Source organism: Muscardinus avellanarius (genome assembly GCF_963383645.1).
Source record: "Muscardinus avellanarius genome assembly, chromosome: 17".
In the NCBI taxonomy this organism is placed as follows: Eukaryota; Metazoa; Chordata; class Mammalia; order Rodentia; family Gliridae; genus Muscardinus; species Muscardinus avellanarius.
Window position 1 is genome coordinate 51,398,235 of NC_137803.1, and position 24,693 is coordinate 51,422,927.

General features: G+C 44.9%; 1 protein-coding gene across 1 annotated transcript in view; it reads right to left on the reverse strand.

Moving 5' to 3' along the window:
* TTC39C (tetratricopeptide repeat domain 39C) overlaps positions 1 to 24,693 on the reverse strand; it is a gene marked incomplete at both ends in the record, with an annotated part of 99,574 nt that overhangs the window by 10,437 nt on the left and 64,444 nt on the right. The window contains 2 exons of the mRNA XM_080714458.1: positions 1,188 to 1,295; positions 4,974 to 5,067. Coding sequence (XP_080570584.1) covers positions 1,188 to 1,295; positions 4,974 to 5,067 — 202 coding nt within the window. The remainder of the gene's footprint in view (positions 1 to 1,187; positions 1,296 to 4,973; positions 5,068 to 24,693) is intronic.

Below are 24,693 nucleotides of genomic sequence, written 5' to 3' on the forward strand. Positions count from 1 at the left end.
AATATTTCACCACTGAACTACATCCTCAGCTCAGGGTTGCCTCTCTAAGTTTCCCAGGCTGGACTTGAACTTGCAAACCTCTTCTCTCAGCCTTTGGAGTAGCTGAGATTATAGGAATGTGCCACTGCAGCTGGCTGCTGACTAGTCTTGAATCCTAAGTAAAAAAAAAAAAAAAAAAGCCCACTTATATGGCTGCATAAGTCCTTGTTACATAAACCTGGGGCAGTTTACATAAGATTACTTAAAGCAGGAAACGCAGAGCCACCTGGGTGCATTTAGTCCCAGGCCTCTCCAGCTCTAAGCCACAAGGCACTTTAGTTATCACAGACAGACAACACTCTTGTCCACCAGAGGGCAGCACATGTTCAGCGATCTCACACAAGTGCCAGGAAGGAAGAGACTCCAAACAGAAACTGCAAGTGTTTCTGCTATAACGATCCATAGAGGTGAGCTGCCTTGCATTCTGTAATATCACACATTAAATATAACAGGTACTATGTAAGTCTCAAAACCTATGCAACCCCAGACCTATTTTTTATATTTTTATTTGGAAACAGGGTCTCCTAAGCCAGCGCGGCTGGCTTGGAACCCGCGCGATCCTCCTGTCTCCGCCTCCCAATTGCGGGGATTACAAGCGTGCGCCACCACGCCTGGCCCGACTTTTCAATTTTTAAAAGTCCTTTCTGTTCTAGCTGGGCCATGGTGAAACATACCTGTAATCCTAATACTCGGGAGGCTGAGAGAGGAGACCGCAGATTCAAGGCCGGCTTCAGTAGCTTAGCAAGACTGTTTTAAAATGAAAAAATAAAATAGTTGGGGTATAGCTCAGAAAGAGAACTCCCTTGGCTTCGATCCCCAGTACCAAAGAACATTTTCTTTAAGTTCTAATAAATAAAAACTAGAGCAAAGAAAGGAAGGAAGGGCAGGCTGAGATTACTGAGGGCAAAATGTCCCCAAACTGGGAAGACTTCACAGTAAGGATTTCAACCCAGCACAGGTGTGGAGGGGCTGGGGAGCACGTCAGGGACAGCGCTGAGTTTCTGGGCATGGGCTGGGTGAGAGGACGTGGAATCCCCTGCTGTTTACTTGGCTGCACAGTGTGAACGTGCCGGGGCACCCGGAGGCATGCAACCTCGGCTTCCTCGGCATCCTCCCCGAGGCCACGCCACAGCCTGCACACCACTCACCTGCAGTCAAGTACGCATAATAGCACTGCGACCATCGGGACTCGTTCTTCAGCCTCTCAAAGGAATCAAACGCATCCTTGAAGTTGAGCTCGATCATGCTGCACCAGCCTAGGAAGGAGAGTCGGTTAGCCAACGGCCCTCCACCTCCCCTTCTGGGTGGAGACATTCAAGCCCTTATTTAAGCTAGGGCTCTCTGGATCGCTGCCCTCCTTCTCTGTGAATGTTGTAAGAAAGGCTGGACACCGACGAAATTACCCTCCCCCCAAAAAACTATTTTCAAGAAAAAGTCAGAGCAGCACAGGGTGTTTTGGATTCCACAGCCGAATACGCAGTATGGAGAGATGACACAAGACGGAAAGAGATTCTGCCTGGTGCCGCTGTGGTCAGCCCCGACTCAGGAGGGCCTCCCAAGACAGGCAGGCACCCGGAAGACACAGCGGGGGAGCAGTGTGGCCAGGGGCTTGGGACCTGCAAACATCCCGAGGCGCTCTCCGGATGACTTGCTCTTCCTTTTTGAGGTACTAGAAATTGAACTTAGGGGCGTTCGACCTCTTGGCTACACTCCCAGCCCTACTTCATTTATTGATCTGTCTGTTTAGTATTAGGGCGTGAACCCAGGGGTATTCTATTTTTGGACTATACTTCCAACCCTTATTTATTTTAAAATTTGGAATAGGCTCTTGCTTGCTGAGGATTTTGCTACATTGCTGAGGCTGGCCTCTAATCTGAGCTCTTTCTCTCTCAGCCTCCCATGTACGGGGATTACAAGTGTGCGCCACTGAGCACAGTTATGAATAACTATTGCTACCGATTCTCAGGCTTTTTATTCATTTAATTTTGGCATTAGAAGATTGAAGCCCTAGGAATTCTACCTCTGAATTATACTCCCGACCCCACCCCTGTTTGTTACAGCTTCTTTCCAAGTTGCTAACTTTGGCCTTGAACCTGTGATCCTCCTGTTTTAGCCTCCCAAATACTGGGATTCCAGGCATGTAGCCCCGCGCGGGCTTAACTCTCAGACTCCCTGAGAAGTAGCGAGCATGCCAGAGTACTGCCCACCCCCTGCGTGTTGGCAGTGGAACGGAGGAGGGGCCCCATCTTTGCATCAAAACACCGTGAGACTGGTCCTCTGAAAAGCATCAGCAGCCACTGAAATCAAAGCACTTTGTTCCCAGAGTTATTGAGAACATCTTCCACTGCCTGAGCCCAGCTGCGCCAGCACTCCATCCTTGCCAGCCCTAGCTGCAGCCCTCAGAGGTAGCCGGCTGTGTCCTCCTATCAGTGGGAGGAAACCTGAGGTGGCAAGGGGTTGGTGACTTCTCAAGGCCACACGGCTGTTCAGAGGAAGGGGCTGTGGACCAAAGCTCAAGACGCTTCCGTCACAGAGTACCGCATCCATAAGGAGACAATTCTAGCGCCAGGCGTACGGCTGAGTCACTGTGGAATCTTGAGCTATTGAAGGGGGAAGATACACACTTTAAGAAAATACGCTGTCAACTTTAAGGGATATGATATTGATGTATTTTAAAGTACTAGTTAGGGCTAAAACCCCCTATAATAAAATTCAGGAGAAGATGTGAATTAAATACAAAACAGAGAGCCAGGCACAGACAGGAGGACCGCAGGTTCAAGGTCAGGCTCAGCAAGTTGGTGAGCCCCTCAGCAAGGAAGTGAGATGCTGTTTCAATATGAATTAATAAAATAGGGCCAAGGATCTGGCTCAGAGGTAGATGTCCCTGGGCCCAAACCTCAGTTCCAAAACAAACAAAACAGAAACCAGAGGTGGAAGGCAGTGCTAATAAGCCTGAAGAACAAGCAGAGTTGGACTTGTCCCTGAGTTAACCTTCCTAAGGCCTGTGTTATATGATTTCCGAGTTTTCTGTGGCTTTAAAGTTCTGTTCTGCCACTGACCTGCAGAGACTGCTAAAGCTGGGCGCTTAAACTCAGGTTCTTAGAAGCACCTTTCACTGTATACTACAGCTCCCAAAGCACACTCTGAGGAGCGTAGACTGCACAGCGATACACATCTCCATTGGACTATACCTCATTTTTGTTTCCCAAACCATAATGCATTCAAAATGCAATGCTCCCAGCATTGGGGAGGTTGAGGTCAGAGGATCGGGGTCAGCGGACAGCCTCGGCTACTTAGAAGGCTATTTACAACTCAGTGAGACCATGTTTCAATAATAAAGAGACTAAAATACAGGGCTGAGGGTGCAGCTTGGAGGTACAATGCCCCTGGGTTCCATCTGCAGTACTGCAAACAAACAAACAAACAAACAAACAAACAAACAAACAAACGTTTGGGCAGGTCCCAATCTTTTTGTTTGTATTTTCTTTAAAAGAAGTCAGGGAGACAATTATGTCCACAGCAGGCAAAGGCGAAGCTAGTGGCGGGCAGTGCAGTCTAGAACTGACAAGTGTCAATCGCTTCCCTAACACCTCAGTTTCCTCTTCCTTGACCCTCTGCAGAGCTTGAGCCTGGTGTATCTGTTTCCTGTGTGATTCCCTTTACTCTCTCTTCCTTTTTCTCCCCCCTTTTTTCTTTCCTATGTGTTGTATGGTGTGACCTTCAAGCGTTTGGCTGAAACTCTAAATAAAAAGTAAGATCCTCTCATTTTTATTTTTGTTTAGAGGAAGAAAGGTCTATTTGGGCTAACAGTTTCCGAGGTGCAGTCCATGGCTGGCCAGCTCCAAGGCAGAAACATCATGGTGGCAGGGCTTGTGGGGGCACTGTGGTGGGGGGGCTACTCAGCTAATGACAGCCAGGAAGCAGAGAGAGAAAGAGGAAGGGCCGCGGACAACAGCCCCCAGTCCTGCACACCCCAGCGACCTGCGTCCTCCAGCACAGCTGCCACCTGCATTCACCGCCCAGGACACACACCCACATTAGTAAATGAATGCATTTATCCACTGATGTACTTACAGTCTTGGTTTATTTCACCTCTCAACATGTTTGCATAGCCAGTAGGTGAGCTTTTCCAGGGGACATGCTATGCCCACACACTATTAAAAATATAAACCCTGGGCCATGGTGCAGGAAGCTGCCTCTGACTCGGCTCAGTCCTCTTCTCCTACAGGTTCCTGACATTACCACCCACGTTCAGGATGAACCTCTTATTTTGAAAAAAATGCCCTTTAATTTCAAGTCAAAGTTGTGTTTATTCTTCTCAGCATATTGGAGAGAAAGTTGAGTGTAGTCAGCAAAAGACTGGGCAGCAACATCAGCGACGAGGGAGGAATTCTTAGACAGATAAGCACTTTGGAGTCCATTGAGAAGTGTACCTCCAGTGGGGCAGATGAGGGAGAAGCACCTGCCAGGTGTGCGGGGCCTCGCAGAGGCCTCACCTAACCCACAGGCTGCGGAGAGGGGGGCTCCTCCGCTCCCGTGGTGCCCATGGGGCTGAGGCTCTGGGCCAGCTGGAGGAAAAGCCAGTATCAGGGCCCAACTCTCTCCTGCACTTTATTTTAAGCGAGCATTGCTGGGAATGAGGAACAAAGAGACTTGAATTCTAACGTGCAGTCCATGAAGGTAGTTATAAGGGGCCATGAAGTTGATTCATTTGACATAGCTTATTATCCTAAAAGTAAAATGTTATAAAGAAGCAGTGGGAATCAGGGAGCTAAACCTCATCACATGGGCTAAGGTCATACTCGAAGTCCTTATTACACAAGACAGCATTTTGCAAAAACAAACTGAACAGCATCATAAGCAAAAACTTACAACAGGGAGCATGAACTTTTCTTACTTCCCAAAAAGAAGCTAGACGGACACTTCATATTTACCAATTTCATACAGACAGACGTGCTGAATTTCCCTCTGATCCACTGCAAGTTCCAAAGCAGTGTGGAAAGAAGTCAAGGCACTGTTGATTTGACACTAGGGAAAATTAAAGAAACAGAGTTACTGGCTAAGATCTGTCACTGACGGTATTATTATCATAGTTCAAAAATATCTTTTTCAGCTGGGCGTGGTGGCGCACACTTGTAATCCCAGCATTTTGGAGGCTGAGACAGGAGGATCATGGTTCATGGACAGCCTCAGCTACTTAGTGAGGCCCTCTGCAACTCGGTGAGGCCCTGTTTTTTTTTTTTTTTTTCTTTATTTTCTTTATTTTATTTTTTTTTAAGGGGAGTAAAAGGTTTATTGGAAGCAGCAGGGAATGGGGCAAGGGCGGCTGAACACCCCCAAAGGGGCTGGAACTCTGGGTCCAGCAGCTGCCTTCAGGACAATACTTGAGAGTAGCCCAAGCCGAATTGCCTTCAGGTGCAGGCTGCTTTCTTCCGGAGTCCACGTGATCTGCCAGAAGAGAATAGAGAAAAGTGGCCGAACACCCCATAGGGGCTGTCGGAACTCCGGGGTCCAGTAGCTGCCTTCAGGGTCACTACCCGAGTGTCGCCCGAGCCAAGTGCCCATCAGTTGCAAACTACTTTCTCCCAGAGTCCACGCGATCTGCCAGAAAAGAGGTACAGGTCACCCCTAGGGGCCTGGTCAGCCATGACGTCCAGCAGAGGCCTTCAGGTCACTACTCGAGAGTCGCCCGAGCCACGTGCCCTCAGGTGCACTCTGCCTTCTCTCAGGGCCAACACGACCTGTGAGAGAGAGAACAGCTCCCCAGAAGGGGAGGGGGTCCCGAGCGGGAAGTCCCCTGAGGCCCTGTTTTTTAATTCTTTACTTTTAAGAATTAAAAATTGGGCTGGAAGTGTCGCTTGGAGGCAGAATGCCCCTGGGTTCCATCCCCAGTACTGAAAAAAAAATTTCTTTCCTAGTTACTTTAAACAGATTAAGCAGTAAAGAAGAGATTTAAGGATTGCTAAAAAAAAAGTACTCCAATTTTGCCTCCCAGAGTCATGCAGTTAATCAAAGCACACAGTTGTGTGTGTGTGTGTGTGTGTGTGTGTGTGTGTGTGTTACTAGGGATTAAACCCAGGACATTCAATCTCTGAGCTACACCCCAGCCATCTATTTTTCACCTTGAAACGTCGTCTTGCTAGGTTGCTGAGAATCTTGCCCAGGTGCTGAGGCTGCTTGGTCTTGAACTTGCACTCAACCCTCCTGCCTCGGCCTCCCGAGCCCTAGGATTATGGATGTGCACCACCACTCCCAGCCTTCTGTTGTTGTTTTAATTTTGAAAGTTGGTCTCGCTCACTATGTTGTCCAGGAGGGTGTCGAACTCCTGAACCTCCCACCGCATAGTACTGGGACTATGGGCACGTGCCACCATGCCCCAATCTAGGACTCCTTTTGCTCAGGAAAAGGATTCCACCATCCTCAGCTCACACCTCCTCCCACAGATCCCCCTTCGTGTTTGTACAGCACAGCTTACTAGTCCAGCTCTGTTCTCAGAGGTGTTCAAAAAAGATCGGGCCTCTATTTCACATTCATGTGTGTGTCCAACCCTGATCCAGAAAGAGCCCTGTGAGCATCCCTGAGCGCACGGAGCCAACCCAGTGGCCAGTGCTTGGTGCCCCCCGGGCCTCGTGTGGTACCGCACAGCGGGCGGTTTGGCCCCCAGGATGCTGGTCTCCAGTCGCTTCTGCTCGTCAGACCTCCTCTCCCAATACTTTAGAAACTCTCCAAGGACACAAATTACATTCCCAACTTTTTAAATCATCTAACTCATGTCCAGAATCAAGAGGCTCCCAGATGTCAGTTCTACTTATTTCTGGTTAAGTACCGTCATCCCCGCCCCCATCTGTAGCTCCGTTTCCTATGGTTTTAGTTACCTGTGGTCAACTGTGGTCTGAAAATGCAGGACGTACAATAAGGTATTTTGAGATCAAAACTACATTCACATAGCTTTTTACTATATTGTTGTAATTGTTTGGTTCAATCATTAGTTGTTGTCTTTAATCTCTAACTGTGCCTAATTTATAAATTAAACCTTTCCGTATACATACATATAGGGGGGAATCCCATATACAAAGGGTTGGTACTACTGTGGTTTCAGGCATCACGGGGCCTTGGCGTATCCCCTCGGCAGATGAGCAAGGGCTACTGCGCACTTGGCCTTTCTTTCCACTGAAAGGTTCCTTTCATAATCTGCCAACCTGATGCCATAAGTACCTGACAAGAGCCCTGAAAACCTTACTGGGATGAAAGCACCTGTCGACTCCCCGCTAGCTGTCGATAGGTGTTCCACATCGGGTGTCCAGGACATGAAAGCCGCGCGTGCCCAGCGGTCCTGACACAGCACCTCTGATGGTGCCACAGCTCCAGCATTCCCTTCTAGCTACAGCTGCATGAACTCTCTCCAGGCCCTGTGCTCCTGGGCTGCAGCTGCTGCCCTGCCATTCATTCCCTCTCCTTCTTTCCCGTACAGCCAGGCAGGGCTGGGAGCGTCCTGCGAGAGGAGCCAGGCCCTTGGAAGGCAGGTTCCAGGTCCAGGCACCACTGAGTGAGTGATCTAAAGGCTGACTCAGGAGCACCGTGAGCCAAATGACCCACGAAGCAAGGCCACTGCCAGATCAGCGTGGCCAAGGCTGACAGTGACACACTGCTCTGTTGGCAGGAAGCTTCCAAATGCAGGGTAGCACGTGTCACTGCATCGCTGGCTTTTGTTCCCCAGGGTGTGTGTGTGTGTGTGTGTGTGTGTGTGTGTGTGTCTGTGTAGGCATTGAACCCAGGGGCATTCTACCCTACAGAGATACACCTTCGACCCTAATTTACTTTTTATTTAGAAACAGAATCTTCCTAAGTTGCTGAGGCTAGCCTTGAACCTGTGATCCTCCTGTCTCAGCCTCTCAATGCACCACCATGCTCAGCTTCAAGTACTTGCTTCAAGCACAGAGTAGATGTAAAAAATACTAATGAGGTGAACACACAGTGCCTTGTGGAGTGTGTGTGCGGTTGGGTGTACACACCTGGGAGCTCCTCACACCTTTTCTACCTTTTTCCTTTCTGGATCAACAGTTCTCTTCCTGCATTGTGTATGCACTTGATTCTGCACCATGACACAGAAACCACAGGTTAGGGGCTTTGCTTTACAGGCATCTTCCTGTTTGCTAAGCTAATGACACAGCTTTCACACGGGGTTTTCTGGACGGGCCACTGACATTGAGCTGTCCCCAGCGCAGGCTCAGTGCGTGACGGTGCGGTGCCAAGCTGCCCTCCAGACAGAGCAAGCATTTACCGCACAACCACGAGCTGCCAGGACAGGCTGCGCTCCAGGATGAAAGGCGAGTTGAAATAAGGCTCTGAGTGCAGGGGTGGGGGAGGAAGCCAGTGTGGTCCACGCCTGTATCCTCAGTACTGGGGCAGCTGAAACAGGAGGATCACAGGCTCAAGGCCAGCCATGGTCTCACACCCTGTTTCAAAATAAAAATTAAGTAGGGCTGAGGGTAGAACATCCCTGATTTCAATCCCCAGTATCACACACAAAAAAAAATTTTTTTAAAGAAAAAGGAAGCTAAGAAGTAATATTTGAATTGGCATAATGTCTCTTAATTCTTCCAAAAAGTCTCTGGGCTAGGCAGGCATGAGTTTTATTTTCAGAAGTTCAAAGAGACCAATAACGTGGAAGCCAACTCATGCTCAAAGTCTGCTCTGATTGCTACCAAAGTTTGTTTCTATTCAGAGATCCTGTATGCAGACGGGTTAAATTTTAAGGATTCCGAGTTAAGGGAGAGAAACTGGATTTTCTCAGTGGGCTGTAAATGGAATCATTAGCATCCTTCTGTAGAGGGAGGTGGGGTTGAGAGCTGACACACAAAGGAGAAGCACTATGACCACGGAGACAGGGAGGAGTGATGTGGCCACAAGCCCAGCGATGCTGGCAGCCACCACAGGCTGGAAGGGCCAGGAGGGGTTCTCCCTGCAGTCTCGGGGGAAGGAGCTCCTGCCGGCCTGTTGATTTCACTTGGTTTAGTTAGTGTTTTTGGAAAAACTCAGTGTAGCATAACTGGCCAAGGTGGAAGGCGCTATAAACCAAAGGAGGGGGTGGGCAAATCCAGGATTGCATAAAATGCAGTTTGTCCGGGATTTTGAGGAAGAAAGACAACAGTAAGACGTGAACAAGTGGTGCGTGTGCTTCACTAGAGAAGGTGCCAGCGGCAGATCAGAATATACACGGGCTTTTTCAAAAACGCTTTAACATGTCAGGTTTCAGCTGAGCCCAGGTGTCTGTGCCCAGCATGAGTGCGCGCTGGCCGCCCTTGTGACTTGTGTATTCTGTGGGCTGTAGAGTATGGGCCAGGGCCACCCGCTGGGGAAGGCAATGCCGCAGACAAGATGGCCGCAGTCTTGCCAAGCTAGACGTCTCTCAATGCCCAGTGACACAACTTGGGACTTCTGGTCTCCAGACTGTGTGAGAGCAAATTCCTATTATTTTAGGCCACCCAGTTGTAGCAATTTGATACACGGCCTTAGAAAGTGGATGTAGTTTATTTCTTTAAAAATTAAACCGTGGGCGGGCGTGGTGGCGCACTCGTATAATCCCAGCATTCGGGAGGCTGAGACCTGAGAGGATCATGGTTCGTGGACAGCCTCAGCTACTTAGCGAGGCTCTTTGCAACTCAGTGAGACCTTGTTTCAAAATAAAGAATAACAAACAGGGCTGGGAGTGTAGTTCAGAGGTAGAATGCCCTTGGATTCTATCCCCAGTACCACACACACACACACAAAAAAAAAAAAAAAAAAAAAAAAAATTAAATTGTGCAGAAAGTGCTGTGATCTGTTACAAGGTCTCACAGAACTTGAAGTTACTAAGACCTGGCTCTTTTCCACTTCTGGAAACAGACTGTTCCAAATCCTTTCTGGAATGTATTCCTTTATCACGGCCTTCCCACTAACTATACTCCCACTTCCCTAAGTACACGGTTACTCTGTATTATCCTTTTTAAAATGATAGTAAAGCAATAAAGCCAGCGGGGTATCACATGCCTATCATCACAGCACTCAGAAGATCGAGATCGAAGGATTACAGGTCTGTGGCCAGCCTCAGGAACTTAGCAAGACCCTATTTTAAAATAAAAAATAAAATAAGAGCTAGGGGTGTAGCTCAGAGGTAGAAAGTCCCTGGGTTTAATTCTCAGTATCACACAAAAAAAGAAGAAAATAAAGTACTAAAACCCTATTATTGATGACATATTCCAAGAATGAGCACGACTACAAAATAATTCTACAAAATAATTCTAGTTTTATCCTGATCACTGATCACTTCTTGAGCAATCACAATAAACAGCCACTAATTAAAACAGTGAGGCTAGCCGGGCGTGGTGGGCACGCTTGTAATCCCAGCATTCCGGAGGCTGAGACCAGAGGATCTCTGTTTGTGGACAGCATCAGCTACTTAGTGAGGCCCTCAGCACTTAGTGAGACCCTGTTTCAAAATAAAGAATAAATATAGGGCAGTGGGTGTGGCTCGGAGGTCAAATGCCCCTGGGTTCCATCCTTAGGCCCACAAGCAAAACAAAACAAAACAAAAACAAACAAACAAACAAACAAACCAGGGAGGATATATCTTCTTTCATTTTTTACCAAAATAATTAAAAATGTTAAAAAATATCTGTGGAAGTTTTTATAGTTACAGAGTAAAGTATCCACCACAGAGCAGAGAAAGAGTTGTCCTCAACCGGATACTTGACTCAAGGTTTCATTTTTGAAGAAGCCCCCACAGCCTGGCTTTGAAGAACATCCGAAAGTGGGTCAGGCTGAAAAGCCACGAAGCTGCAGCTGGCGCCAGCTCTGCTCCCGCCTCACAGAGGCCACCCTGACGCGTGAGCCAGCCACGAAATCACTTTAGACCTCGGTTTCCTCATCAGCAAACCGAGAAAAACTGTTGACTAGCTTTACCTGCCTCCAAAAAAAGCCATAAAGAACAAAATGCACACACATTCACCAAATTAAATGGAGATTTATTTCCCAGTTAGCATCACCCAGTTAGCACTATGTCTATGGGGCGGAGCAAGAGCCTTGTTACCCAAGTGCCTTCTGACCGGTGCACTTCGAGGCATTTCCTAATACTCGAGGCAGTCAGAAATGGGTCTTGTGGTTCCATTTTATTGCTGAGTGTTGCTGGTATTTAGGAAAGTTTTGGATTTGGGCAACTTGATTTTGCATATGTCATATTATTATGCTCTTAGAAAAATCTCATAATTTTAAACTTTCATGTTCCACAGATACTTCCAAACGATCTGCAAATAATGACAAGGTCATCTCATCCTCTGTAGTAGATGCACTTGTTCCCTGGCTAAAAGCACCAGGTAAGATGGGCAAGCATAGCAAACATCTTGGCTTTATTCCTGTCTTTAATGCGGATGCTTCTAATACTGCACTAAGAAATCTGGTTTGCTGTGGGATTTTTTTGTTGATACCATTTTTGCCAAAAGGAGAAATCTCCTTTCTATTTACAATTTGCAAATAGTTTGGTTTTTAAAAGATCTGAATTGGGTAATACCTATCACTAACACTGAGTGGATGATTTGACTTTATCATTTACTTCCTTAATGCAAGAAGTAATGGGTACAAATTTCCTAAGGGGGAACCATAATTGTGTTTTTGGAATAAGCCCTTCTAGGTTATATTACAGCATTTAAAAATATACTGCTAAGCCATGTGTGGTGGCACATGCCTGTAATCCCAGTACCTTGGAGGCTGAGACAGGAGGATCACAGGTTCAAGGACAGCCTCAGCAATGTAGAAAGCCTTTCAGCAATCTAGTGTACCTTGTTTCAAAAACAAAAAATGAAAAGGGCTTGGGATGTAGGTAAAGAGAGACTGCTTGTGGCTTCAATCCCCAGTACCACCACATAAACAAAAATGCATGTACTTATTTATTTATTTATTTATTTATTCATTTATTTATTTATTTTACTAGGGACTGAACCCAAAGGTATTCTACCTCTGAGCAAACCCCAGCCCTATTTTTATTTTATTTTATTTTATTTTATTTTATTTTATTTTATTTGTGGTACTGGGGGTGGAATCCAGGGGCTTTCTACCTCCGGGCTATACTCCCAGACCTATTTTACACTTTATTTGGAAATAGGGTCTCACTAAGTTGCTGAGAGCCTCACTTAGTAGCTGAGGCTGGCTTCAAAACTGTGTGATCCTCCTGTCTCAGCCTCCCAAGTGCTGGGATTACAAGTGTGCGCCACCACACCTGGCTCCTATTTTTATTTTGTTTTTTAATTTTGAAACAGGATCTAAATAAGTTGCTAAGGCTTGGCCTCCAAGTACTGAGATTACACCAGTGGAGATTGCACCATGATTCCCAGCCATTGTGACATTTTATTTGCTAATGTTCACTTAGAATTTCTATACCCAGAATAAAGGATGTACAGTTTTTTGTTTTCCAGCCTTGTAGAACCAGCTGAAAATATGCCTATATTTTTTCTGCTCTGGAACCATGTAAAAGGCAGTTCACTTTTTAAAACCGTACCTATGGGTTGAAAATTTATTTTAAAATGTTTAAGTCACTATCATTCATCTTTTCTTCCTGTTTATTTGAGCATTATAATCATACATTATCATGAGGTACAGAGGGCAGAAGCATACATACACACTTCACACATTTAGCCTTCCCCAATTCCAGCCCCCCCCTTCTCGAGTTCCCCTTAGTGATGTTGTTTTGAATGTACATCATATGCATTAGGGGGTCCCTCTGCCCCTCCCATCTCCTCAGTCAGGTCACCTTCTTTACTCCTCTAAGGTTTCTCCTCCTTTATCTAGGGCCCCTCCTATGTCCCATTTTCTCCCTAGGTTCTGCATATTAGGGAGAACATCTGACTTTTCACTTTTTGTGACTGGCTATCTCATTCAGCATCATGTTTTCTAGTTCCATCCATTTCTCTGCAAATGACATGGTTTTGTTCTTCTTTATGGCTGAGTAAAATTCCATTGTGTACATAGCCCATAGTTTTGTAATCCATTCATCTGCTGATGAACATTTTGGCTGGTTCCATAGTTTGGCAACTGTAAATTGTGCAGCTATAAACAGAGATACACATGCATTAATCTGGTAATTTGGTTTCTATTCTTTTGGGAATATAACCAGAAGTAGTATTGCTGGGTCACAAAGTAGGTTCAATTTTTTTTTTTTTAATTCTTAATAGGCACTTGTAACAAAAAATATTAAGCTTTGTTCAGGAGTTCAATTGCCAATGCCAACTTCATAAACAATACATTTTGAATTTTAGGAAATAACTTTTGTTTGTATTCTTAGGAGATGTTGAAATAAATAAAATTTATATAAATAATATGTTCTTAGGAAAGAATGGTGAGTGAGTGAGTGAGTGAGTGACTGAGTGACTGAGTGTGTGTGAGCGTGTGTGTGTGTGTGAGCGTGTGTGCACGCGCGCGCGCGCGCGCGCGCGTGTGTGTGTGTGTGTGTGTGTGTGTGTGTGTGTGTGTGTTTACAGGGGATTAAACCCAGGAACATTTTACCTCTAAACTATACTCCAGTCCTTTTTATTTTTGTTTGGAAACAGAGTCCCAGTAGATTGTTGAGAGTCTTGACAATTTGCTGGAGCTGGCCTCAAACCTACCATCTTCCTGTCTCAGCCTCCCAAGAACTGGGGTACAGGCATGCACCTTGTTTTTTAAAAAGTAAGTGCACATCACTGACTACTGGTTCTGGGAAATAATTCATGACACTGTTTTCCAACATTCTGAACAAACACTTGCAAAAAGTACAAATTAAGTTTCCCACCTCCTGTCTCAGACTCACCAGGAGGAATTCCAGATTTTATCTAGATCTTAAAAGCTGTTTAAGTTAACATGGTACCACAAATGGAAAACTTTGTATTCTTGCCTTAAAAGCAAATAAACACATGTGGTGCTCTGGAGAGAGCAGAGGCCAAGAGAAATGAAGCTCACATGGATGAAGTGACCACAAGGTACCATTTCCATACAATTAAAAAAGCTAAGTTGTTAATATTAAGTTATTTACACATTATTACCTTTTAAACACTCTTTTGAAAGTAAAGATCTCAAATCCCAAGTATGAAGACACAGAAAGTCTAATTTTCAGCATCCATGCATTGGGATCTGGGGGTCTACTGATGATACATTTTGTTATATTCAAAGATTTTCAAACTGGCCATGGTAGCACTTGCCTATAATCCCATTACTTGGGAGGGTGAAAGAAGAAGATTGCAGGTTCAAGGCCAACCATAGCAACTAAGTGAGACCCTATTTCAAAATTAAAAATAAAATAGGGGTATAACTCAGAGTAGACTGCCTCTGGGTATCCCCAGTACTACACAAAGAAAATATGTATATTTTTAACAATACAAGATTGAAAGGACTCAGTCAATGCAGTTACCCAGCAAAAGGTTCCATCTCTAGAGTTAAAAAAAAAAAGATAAGAAAATTAAAATGGAGACAAGGTCAAGTTCTTTTGGGCACAGCTGTACTGCCAAAAGAACATCAAGTTCCAGAGCTCCCCAAAATTGTAATGCACAGTTCTGCTTCCCAAGCAAGCAGTTTCCTTTTGTCCCATCTCCAAATTCTACTTAATAGTAAATGATGAAAATTCTCTTGGACACAAAGGTCTCAGTTCAGAGCCAGGCTCCTGGCGTTAAAATAATGTATCTCTTAATTCTGCTCGGCTAGACACCAGAGAGGAGGTACTGTTTCAGGGACAAATCACAGACTGCCAACATCCCTGCGGCTGTGCGTGCTGGGGAGGGTACGTGTTGCATTTGCTTCTGACGTGTTGCCAATTCTGGTAGATAAAGAAGTTGGAGATTTGAAGTCACAGGCACACTTAATTTTAAGATGTCTTAAGTAACTAGTGAGCAAAGAGTTTGTTAGACATAGGCAGAACTCATGAGATGTTAAGAATAAATGAAATACCAGCAAATGGAGTGTGCATGTTACGAGAGAAAAGGGCGAAAGGGTTAAAGACACCCAAGTACTAAACCGGCATGAGACTAACTATACAGAGGGCTCTAAGCAGTCACAGTGAAAATTAGCTAGCTATCAAATCAGAACACAATTTTCATGAGGCCTTCTTTAACCATCCATTGGTGATACCTGTCCCAAGAAACACCACTCTGAGCCTAGGTGTCAGATGCTAATGCACTCAACCAGGTGTGCTCTTCCTTTGGGTCTCTGATACCCTCCTCTCTGGAGCCTCACCTCTGGTCCTGCTACCCACCATCAGAGAGGAAGGCTCTCCTGCAGGCAAGGCACTGCACAGGGCGCACCGCAGGACTGAGGTCACATGGTCCTTCTACCCCACTTGCACCCCCTGACAGCGCAGGTGCTCTCCTTTTTCCCAGCTTCATGCTGTGTATTCTACATTGACTTAGCAAACGGAGTGGTTTGAGCCCACTTTCATTGGTTCCCTGGGTCTTTCTGTCCTGAAACCTCTGGGTGAGCTCACTGCTGGTGTGGTTGCAGGGACTTGGGCATCTGCAGCCCTATGTGAAAAGAAAGAGAACTTCCCATGTACCCGTGGGGAGGCGCTTACTGGCATCGACTGGTGACTATTATGTGTGAAACTGCCCCTGTCCAGGGGTTAAAAGTCTGAGCTCCCAGTAGCTCAGAATATGGCCTCTTTTGGACATAGGATTGTTGAAGACATGATTGGTAAAATTAGATGAGGTCCTACAGGAGGACGGACCTTAAGACTAGTATCCTAAAGATACTAGTAAAGACAGGAAGCCACCTAGGTGCACACAGAGAAAGCACCAGGTGAAGCTGGAGAGGTCCGGGTGATGTTTCTCCATGCAAGGAATGACAAGCATTGCCAGCGAGCCACTGATAGCTGGGGGAGGAATGGAGCAGTCTACCTGGTAGCCCTCGGGGGAGCCAGCCCTCCACACCTTGTACTTGTTGCCCAGGACTGACAGTACATCTCTGTTGTGTAAGCCTCAAAGCTGACCTAGGAAATGAACATACCAACTGTCGAGGGGTTGAGTAGCTGTCTACCCCTCCACCCTCACACAGGTGGTGGGATGGAAGCATTTTTCTTTGGTGTACAGCTGAGGGTGAACCCTGACCCAAGCTAGACAACCCATGGTGCTCCCTCAGCTTGCTCCAATTTCTCCCAGGTAGGAGAACATAAGTGGAGAGAGGAGAGGAGAGGGGAGGGGAGGGGAGGGGGAGGGGGAGGGGGGGGGAGAGGGAGAGAGAATGAGGGGCATCTAAGTTATTTCCTCTTAGGTTAGTAAATTTCGTAGCAATTGTATAGGCTGAATGACCACTCTAAAAGATTTTATAAATTTATATACGTACCAACCGTTTATAAGAGCCTGGTTTCCATGTACTGTTTTTGTTTTTGTTTTCTAGTACTAGGGATTGAACCTAGGGAAATTTCACCTCTGAGCTATACCTCCAGCCCTATTTTTAATTTGAAACAGGTTATCAAAATAGGGGGGGACAGGAGACCAGCCTCAGCAATTTAGGGAGACTCCCAGCAACAGATTCTCAGAGACACATAATTTGTCCCAAAACAACACCGCAAATAAATAAAAAGGGCTATTTTCAGGGGTAGAATGAGCCTGGGCTCAGTCCCTAGCACCACCCATGCCGTCCAGTCCATATTTAAGGAAGTGACCATGCAAGGTGAATGACATGAGACATGAAAGACTCAGCAGGTCTGAAAGATGCTACTGACCCCGCGATGCATTCCTAGACACACAGCCGTGAGCTCGGGGAGTTGTGAAGAGCCGGGCGCCTGCACGCCATCTGCTACTGCTCACTACACAGACCAACTGCGGGGACTAAATCCCACAGACTCCTGGGCTACTGACGTGTTCTTTCAAGGTCTGTATAAATGTCTCCTCTGAAGCTCATGATAAATATTTAGAAGATTCAGGTCTCCAACTGAGAGCCATAGCCCACACTCTGCTCTGCAGAAGCCAGCAAATTGTAGGTATTTCTGGATTTTGCAAGATTTTCATCTGCTCCTTGATGCACTTCTGCCGTCTTCCATGTCCTCAGTGAATATGAATTATGTAGACAGAATGAGGCAGTTGAAAATGCGTATTCTGAGCAAAGCAACAAGAAGCTAAGGAAAGTCAATCTGTTGGCCCTTTGCTTTGCTTCATGTGGTTTACCCTGCCACACTACCTTTCTTACTTATTTACTTATTTAGTAATTTATTTTGTACTAAGGATTGAACTCAATGGCATTCTACCTCTGAGACACACCTCTAGCCCTTTTCCCTTTTTCTTTTTGAAGCAGGATCTTTCTTAGGTCGCCGAGAATCTACGTTGCTGAAGCCGCTCTCAAACTTGCAATCCTCCTGTCTCAGCCTCCAAAATACTGAGATCACAGGCAAGCACCACTTTCATAACTCAATTGTTAGTTTCTTGTGGGTGGGGACTTGCAGCACCCAGAACGCCTTTTCCATCAGAGGTTATAAATACTGAAATATGTATAAATAATTTCTATAGTAGTTATGTTTTCATCATCTACACATGAATGAACACAGTCCTCTTGGAAAAGGAGTTATATAATTGAATCTACCACCCATGGCAGAGGAAGGGAGTGATGCACAGGTTAAAAGATTGGTCTTTTGACAGTAACACACATGATTTTGACATCTGCAAGGGAAAGTCCTGTGCGCTGGGACTTGCAATTCAGACACACTTCTGCCTAAATAGGAAAGAAGCACTTGGTAGGTTCTGGGCGTGCACTATGCGCATGGCACTTTTCCTTCCCACAATATTTACGGCTGACATCTACTCCAAATGGAACATATTGCTCTTTTTTTTTTTTTTACAGATCAGGATGTAGAATAAGAAAGCTGAACCAGCCAGGAAGTGGAAGCATCATTTCTGAGATGAGTTCCATCAGTGCTCTGTCCAGACACACAAATGCTTTTTAACATAACAGGGAAAGAGGATTTATATGAAAAGTAGCAGAATATTTAAAAGAAGTGTGCTAGCCGGGCACACGCTGTAATCCCAGTACTTGGGAGGCTGACACAGGAAGGATCGCAGGTTTGCGGCCAACCTCAACTACTTAGTGAGGCCCTCTGCAAGTTAGTGAGACCCTGTTTCAAAATAAAGAATAAAATATAGGGCTGGGGGGTACAGATCGGAGGTAGAAGCCTCCTGGGTTCAATCCCCAGTACCAAAGAAAAAAAAAGTGTGCTTATGGTAAAGATGCAACTAACAAATTAAAAATGACGGTGAAGAGGATATTATGAAGAATTAGCTCAGGGAAAACAAAGGCAAAGAAACAGTGACTCCGCTAGTCTATCCGCAGTCACAGTACTCAAAGAAAGACTGCAACTGGGAAAAGAGATGAACCTAAAGCAGATGAAGTTGACTGAATATACATAGAAAATAGTACGAGAGAAACAGAAGCCAAATCAGGAAAGCAGCCTTAAAAAGCTCCTGGACCAAATGACGCTCTGTGAAGGATGTGAGGTGGGCAAGCTGCTATGCCAGGTTTTGGTTTGTTTTTTGTGTTATTTAGCAGTACTGGTGATTGATGCCAGTACCTCACACAGGCGAGGAAAGTGCTCCTCCGCTGAGCTACATCCTAGCCCTTTAAATTAATTTTCCTTGAGACAGAGTCTCACCAAGTTCCCTAGGCTGGCCTCAAACTTTCAATCTTCCTGCCTCGGCCTTCTGAGTTGCTGGGATTAAAAGTGTGTGGCATCACACCTGGAACAGTCGATTTTTTTTTAAAAAAATGAGGAATTACAGACAAGTCATAAAAACAGGAAAGTATCCCAAGTAATTCTGAAGATTAAAGAACCATAAAAATGTTTTATAACAGCTGAACTGAACTATAATTCACAAACCATAAAACATTTTAAGGTATATAATTCACAGAAACATAACATTTTGAAGTCCAGAAAAAGCTCAAGAACTTCTATACTAACCAAAGAAAGAGATGCACAGTCATCAGGAACCAGGGGGCTGAGCGCTAGGAGCCCAAAGCCACAGACAGGAGCAAGAAGTTCTGCTGTGCTATTGCACAAGAGGTGACCACAGATAACGATAATGCACTGCGCAGCGCAAAAAGCTGGAAGAAAGGAGTTGGGGAGCTTGCACCATACAGAGGTGATCAGTGTTTGAGGGGTTTTATGGCTTGGACCTGGAATGTCCCCAAAAGCTCATGTGCTGGAGGCTGGGTCCCCAATGAGCAGTGCTCAGAGGTGAGGGCTGGGGAAAGTGCCTGGGTCCTGAGGGCTGACCTCATCCTGGAGTAACCCACTGATGGATTCTTAGTCTGCTGGCTCTACTAGGAGGTGGGCAGGGGCTAGCCAGAAAGTTACATTGTGCCCCCCCTTTCCAGCTACCATGGGGAGCAGCATTGCTCCACCACACCTTCTCGCCATTATGTCTCTGTCACCACAGGCCAGAGGCAGTGGAGCCAGCCACCCCTGGACTGAGGCCTCTGTAGCTGAGCCATCAATCCTTCCTCCTGCAAGCTGTTTTTCTTGGGAGTTTTGTCACAGCAACAAATAGCTAAATATGTCTACAAGGGGATACACATATTTAACCTGATTTAAGTACTACATAATGTCTATGTGTCTCAACACATCACATAAATATGTACAATTTTTATGTTTTTATACAAAATAATTTTAAGCCCAAAATCACAAAAGAAAAATAGGAATTCAATATGTTATGAGAATAAAATAATTTTTTGTGTGTGGTACTGGAGGTAGAACCCAGGGGCTTTTCTACCTCCTTGCTATACTCCCAGTCCTATTTTATACTTTATTTGGAAACAGGGTCTCACTAAGTTGCTGAGAGCCTTACTCAGTTGCTGAGGCTGGCTTTGAATCTGTGTGATCCTCCTGTCTCAGCCTCCCAAGTGCTAGGATTATAAGCGTGCACTACCACGCCCGGCCCCAAGTAAAATAATTTTTAAAACAAATATATAATAATAATAATAATAATAATAATAATAATAATAATAGAGTCTAGGCATCCCACTTCAGCAAGGAAGAGTATAACAATAATTGTGTGTGTGTGTGTGTGTGTGTGTCTGTGTGTATAAATGTTCAAATTTCACATCACTACGTATAATAACAATTCTCAAACTAAAAATAGCTTAATGGGGGAGAGTGATAAATATCACTATTGATTCTATTACCAATTTAGAATTTTGGAAAATATATAAGAAATATTTGATTCAAAAGTCATCAAATTTGATTGAACATCTTATATAAAGAAAAAGAGATTATATATAATCATGGAGAAAAATGCACTCTCAGTAATGCTTTTTAAAATATATTTGAGATGTAAGGTAATTGCCATAAATTTACTCAAAGTATACAATTTAATGATCTTTAGGATATTCACAGAGCTATGCAACCATTATCACCACCTGTGTTTGTTTCGCACATGTTCCTCATCCCCCAAATCCAATAGTCACTCAGCACTCTCCTCTCACCTACTCAACACCCACATAACTATCTCTGCATTTATACAGATTTACCTATTCTGGAGATTTCATACTAATGGAATCATACAATTATATGGTGTTTGTGTCTGGCTCTTTTTCCGCTTAACATAATGTTTTCAAGGTTCATCATGCTGTAGTGTATACGGTACTTCATTCCTTCTTACTGCTGAAGAATATTCCATTGTATGAATATAGTGTATATTTTTTATCCACTCATTGGCTAATAAACATTTGTGCTATTTCTACTTCTAGGCTATTATAGATAACAATATGGATTTGCAATTTCTTTTCTCTTGGGCATATTCCAAGGAATATAATTTGCTGGGTCATATGGCAATCTGTTTTTTTTTTTTTTTTATTTCTGAGATTGAACCCAGGGCCTTAGTACCTCTGAGCTACACCCCAACCGTTTTTATTTTTGTTTTGAAACAGGGTCTTGCTAAGTTGTGGAGCGCCTTGGTAAGTTGCTGAGGCTGGCTATGACCTACAAAATCCTCCTGTCTCCGCATCCCAAGCACTGGGATTACAGGCATGCACCACTGCACCTGGCTTAACATTCTGAGGATGTGTTTTAGTGTTTTCAAAGTGGTTACATGCCTTTACATTCCCAAGAGCAATAAAGGGGTGTTCCAATTTCTCTATACCATTGCCCAAATTTATTAGTTATCTTTTTTTTTTAATCACAACTAGCCTGGTAGATGTGAAGTCGTATTTTACATGGTTTTGATTATTTTCATTTATTAAATGACTTATGATGTTAAGTATCAGAGGGTTAGGGGCCACTTGCACATTTCCTTTGGAGAAATGCCTCTGTCCAATTTCAAATTGGGTTGTCTTTTTTTAGTATACTTTTATTGGTGCATTGTGGGCTCACATCATAATGTAGTTCAGAGTGCTAGTGACACACATGCTCACAGAACTTATGAGCTGCCCCCCGGCTCCCTCCCACTCTCTTCCCTTCACCATACCTGATACTAATCTTGGCATCGGTACTCTCACATATGCGTATAACATCAATGGAAGGTCAGATATTTTCTCTCCTATGCAGATTCGGGATTCAAGAGGGAATTCTAGTGGAGCGAGGGAGGTGGTCTAGTGGAGGGGAGGGTTTTGGGAAGGAGGTATCTGTGTTTTTATTACTGACTTTTCACAGTTCTTCACATGTTCTGGATACAAGCCCCTACTAGATACACGGCTTTTGAATACCCTCTCTCCTACTGATGTCTTTTCACTCTCGTGCTGGTAATGGCTTGTAGCACTGAGGTTTTACTTTGCCATAGTACAATCTACCAACGTTTTCTTCTGTCTCTGTGCTTCTGGTGTTTCATATAAGAAACAACTACTGCCTAAACCATGAGCTTTATAGTGGTAGATCCTAAATTTAGGACCATGATCCATTTTGAGTTCATTTTTGTGTTATATATAAGATAAAGGTCCAACTGCACTCTTTTGCACATGAATATTTGGTTACTCCAGCACCATTAGTTGAAAAGACTATTTTTTGCACATTGATTTGTCCTTGTAAAAAGTCAATTGACCACAAATATAAGGTTTCTTTCTTGATTCTCACTGATCTATGTGCACTATGCTAGTACCACACTGCCTTGATCACTCTGCGGTCAGTTTTGAGATTAGGAAGTCTGAGTCTTCCAATTTTGTTCTTTTTCAATACTATTTTGGCTATTCTGGGTCCCTTGAGATTAGAATCAGTTTGTCAGTTTCTACAAAAGAGCAACCTGTGACTTTTGTGAGTGCTAAAGATTTGAGCACAGAGTCTTGTGCATACTAGGCAAGCACTTTACCACTGAATGACAGCCCTTGCCCCATGCTGCAATTTTGATAGGGATCTGGAACTTAATTAGAGGAGTACTGCCATCTTAATGATACTGAGAACTGGAAAGCCTTTTCTTGAAACTGCTTTAATCTGCATCATTAGGGACATAAAAACAATTAGAAATAAAACCATGGGGCAGAATGCGATACCATGCACAGAATAACGAGAGGCTACACTGTGGCTTGCTATTTTTTGAGTATAACCCTTCATTGTTTAACATGAACTGCAGGGCTGTTCATACCCTTGGTTCTAACAGTGGTATCTCTGGAGCTATAACCCAAGGAAACGCAAGAAAAATAAAAACTATACTAATTATTGTAGTATTTCCCATCACAGTAAAATACTGGCAAATAAAAAGTCAGCTATCCCAACAGTAATTTCCCAACACAAGGAAAATATTGATTTATTAGTACCCTGGAATTCAAACAGTCTGCCTGCCTGATTAATTGTAAAAACTGTGAATGCCTATAAACATTAGATTTGCACACAAAATGCGTGGTCTCGTGGATATATGAAAGGTCACAACTTAATCCGAAGTAAAACAGCTTAGAAATTTTCGCTGGGGTGTTATCTTTATGAAGTTGTTTCGCATCTTAAACGCGTATGTAGGTATGTATGAGAGGATCTACTTGTCACTTGCAGCATGGAGAAGGACAAGCCCTTCAACACTAAGGGTGCTGAGTAGCAAAAGTGGTTTAGCAACACTGCCATCAAGGACACCTAGCAACAGATTATGCATTTGACCCCTACCCTTAGGACTAGAGCTGATGTAGGCAAGGGAAAGCTCATCCGCTCAGGCATACTTAGGCAGCTTAGGGATGTAAATCAGTAGTCCACTTGCTTTCCAACCCCAAAGCCTGCAAAGATAGGGTTAAAGGAACAGCAAGTGCATTTATTTATTAGCAAGTGCAGTTGCTATTATCTTCCCCCTGTAGCAAGCAGGCATTAAATCATACAATATGGATTTATCTCACTGAAAAGTGAAGGTAAATACATCCTCCACCTTCCCTCCACCAGATGAAATCAATCTCTCATTTTCCCTATGTCTAAGAATAAATGGGGGCCCTATTTTTTGATGCCCAAAGTAATTAAGAGAACCACGTTGGATGGAAGAAGCAAAGACTACAATTAACAGAACTTCAGGGAATGATTTCTCTTCCTGCATTGCCTTTTTCCTGCTGCTATAAATAACAACATTACATCATGCTGACAAGGCGTGCTATTCAAAGGCAAGAGGCAGGATGCCCTTCAACAGAGCACAGGAACGCTGCTCCAGCCAGCTGAGGATGGGGGGCACCCCAGGGGCCAGAGCAGGGGCCGGGCCTGTGTGTGGCCCTTCTCTAAAGAGCCCCGGGCCTCCTCCGCTTTTCTCTGTCTTATAAATGAGTCACCACAGGAATCAGGGTCCACTTCTTTGTTTCCATCACAGTCATGAAGGATGGGCTACAGAGCAGCACCATCCCTCACTCACTTGGGGGACACGGATGAGAGATGTGATCTTACTCTTTTGTGTGCGTATGGTACAGGAGATGGAACCCAGGGGCATTCTACATCAGAGCTACAGCCCTAGCCCTATCTTATTTAGTAAATTTTTAAAGAGTTCTAAGTTGCTAAAGGCCTCGCTAAGTTGCTGAAGCTGGTCTTTAACCTGTGATGCCCTTGTCTTGGCCCCCCAACATCTGGGGTTACAGTTGTGCACCACCACATCCAGCAGAGAAGTACAGCTCCTCCCCAGGGGATGACCCTGAAGTGAGGGGTGCGTGGAGACAGTGCCCAGACGTGCAGGGAGCAAGCCTGCATGCCAATTCTTCAGGAAACAAGGAGGCAAGAGCCCGGCCAAGGAACCAGGGAGGCAGGTGACGGGAGGGAGTAAGGGCCCGGTGTTTGTGGGGTGGACATGTACCCTGGGCGGGACAGAATGGCTGCGGCTTGCAGAAAAACAAATGTGGCAGCTTCAGCAAGAGAAGGAGCCCGGCGTGAGGGCTCATCACTTACTTCACAGGCAGAAGACAGCAGCCTTTAATGAAACACCCATTGTGCGATTCCCAGTTCATGGGCTGAAGCAGCCTGAACATCTGGGGCTCCCATGTAGCTGACAGCTCTGAAGCCAAGCACACTAACATGCTGCTTCTGTGTACGTCTGGACGGCACGTGCAAGTAACACGCATGTGTATGTCACGGACACACACATTTGAAACATAAAGTTCACTGTAACTTCTCGTGGCCTCTAGGTTGTGTACAAACTCCACTCTGTCCTCATGAATCAGTGCTGCCGGACGTGCCCCACCGGGTAGAGCTTGTGGGAGAAGGGGTCCTGCGGCTTCTCATCTCAGTCCTCCCGGTGCCAT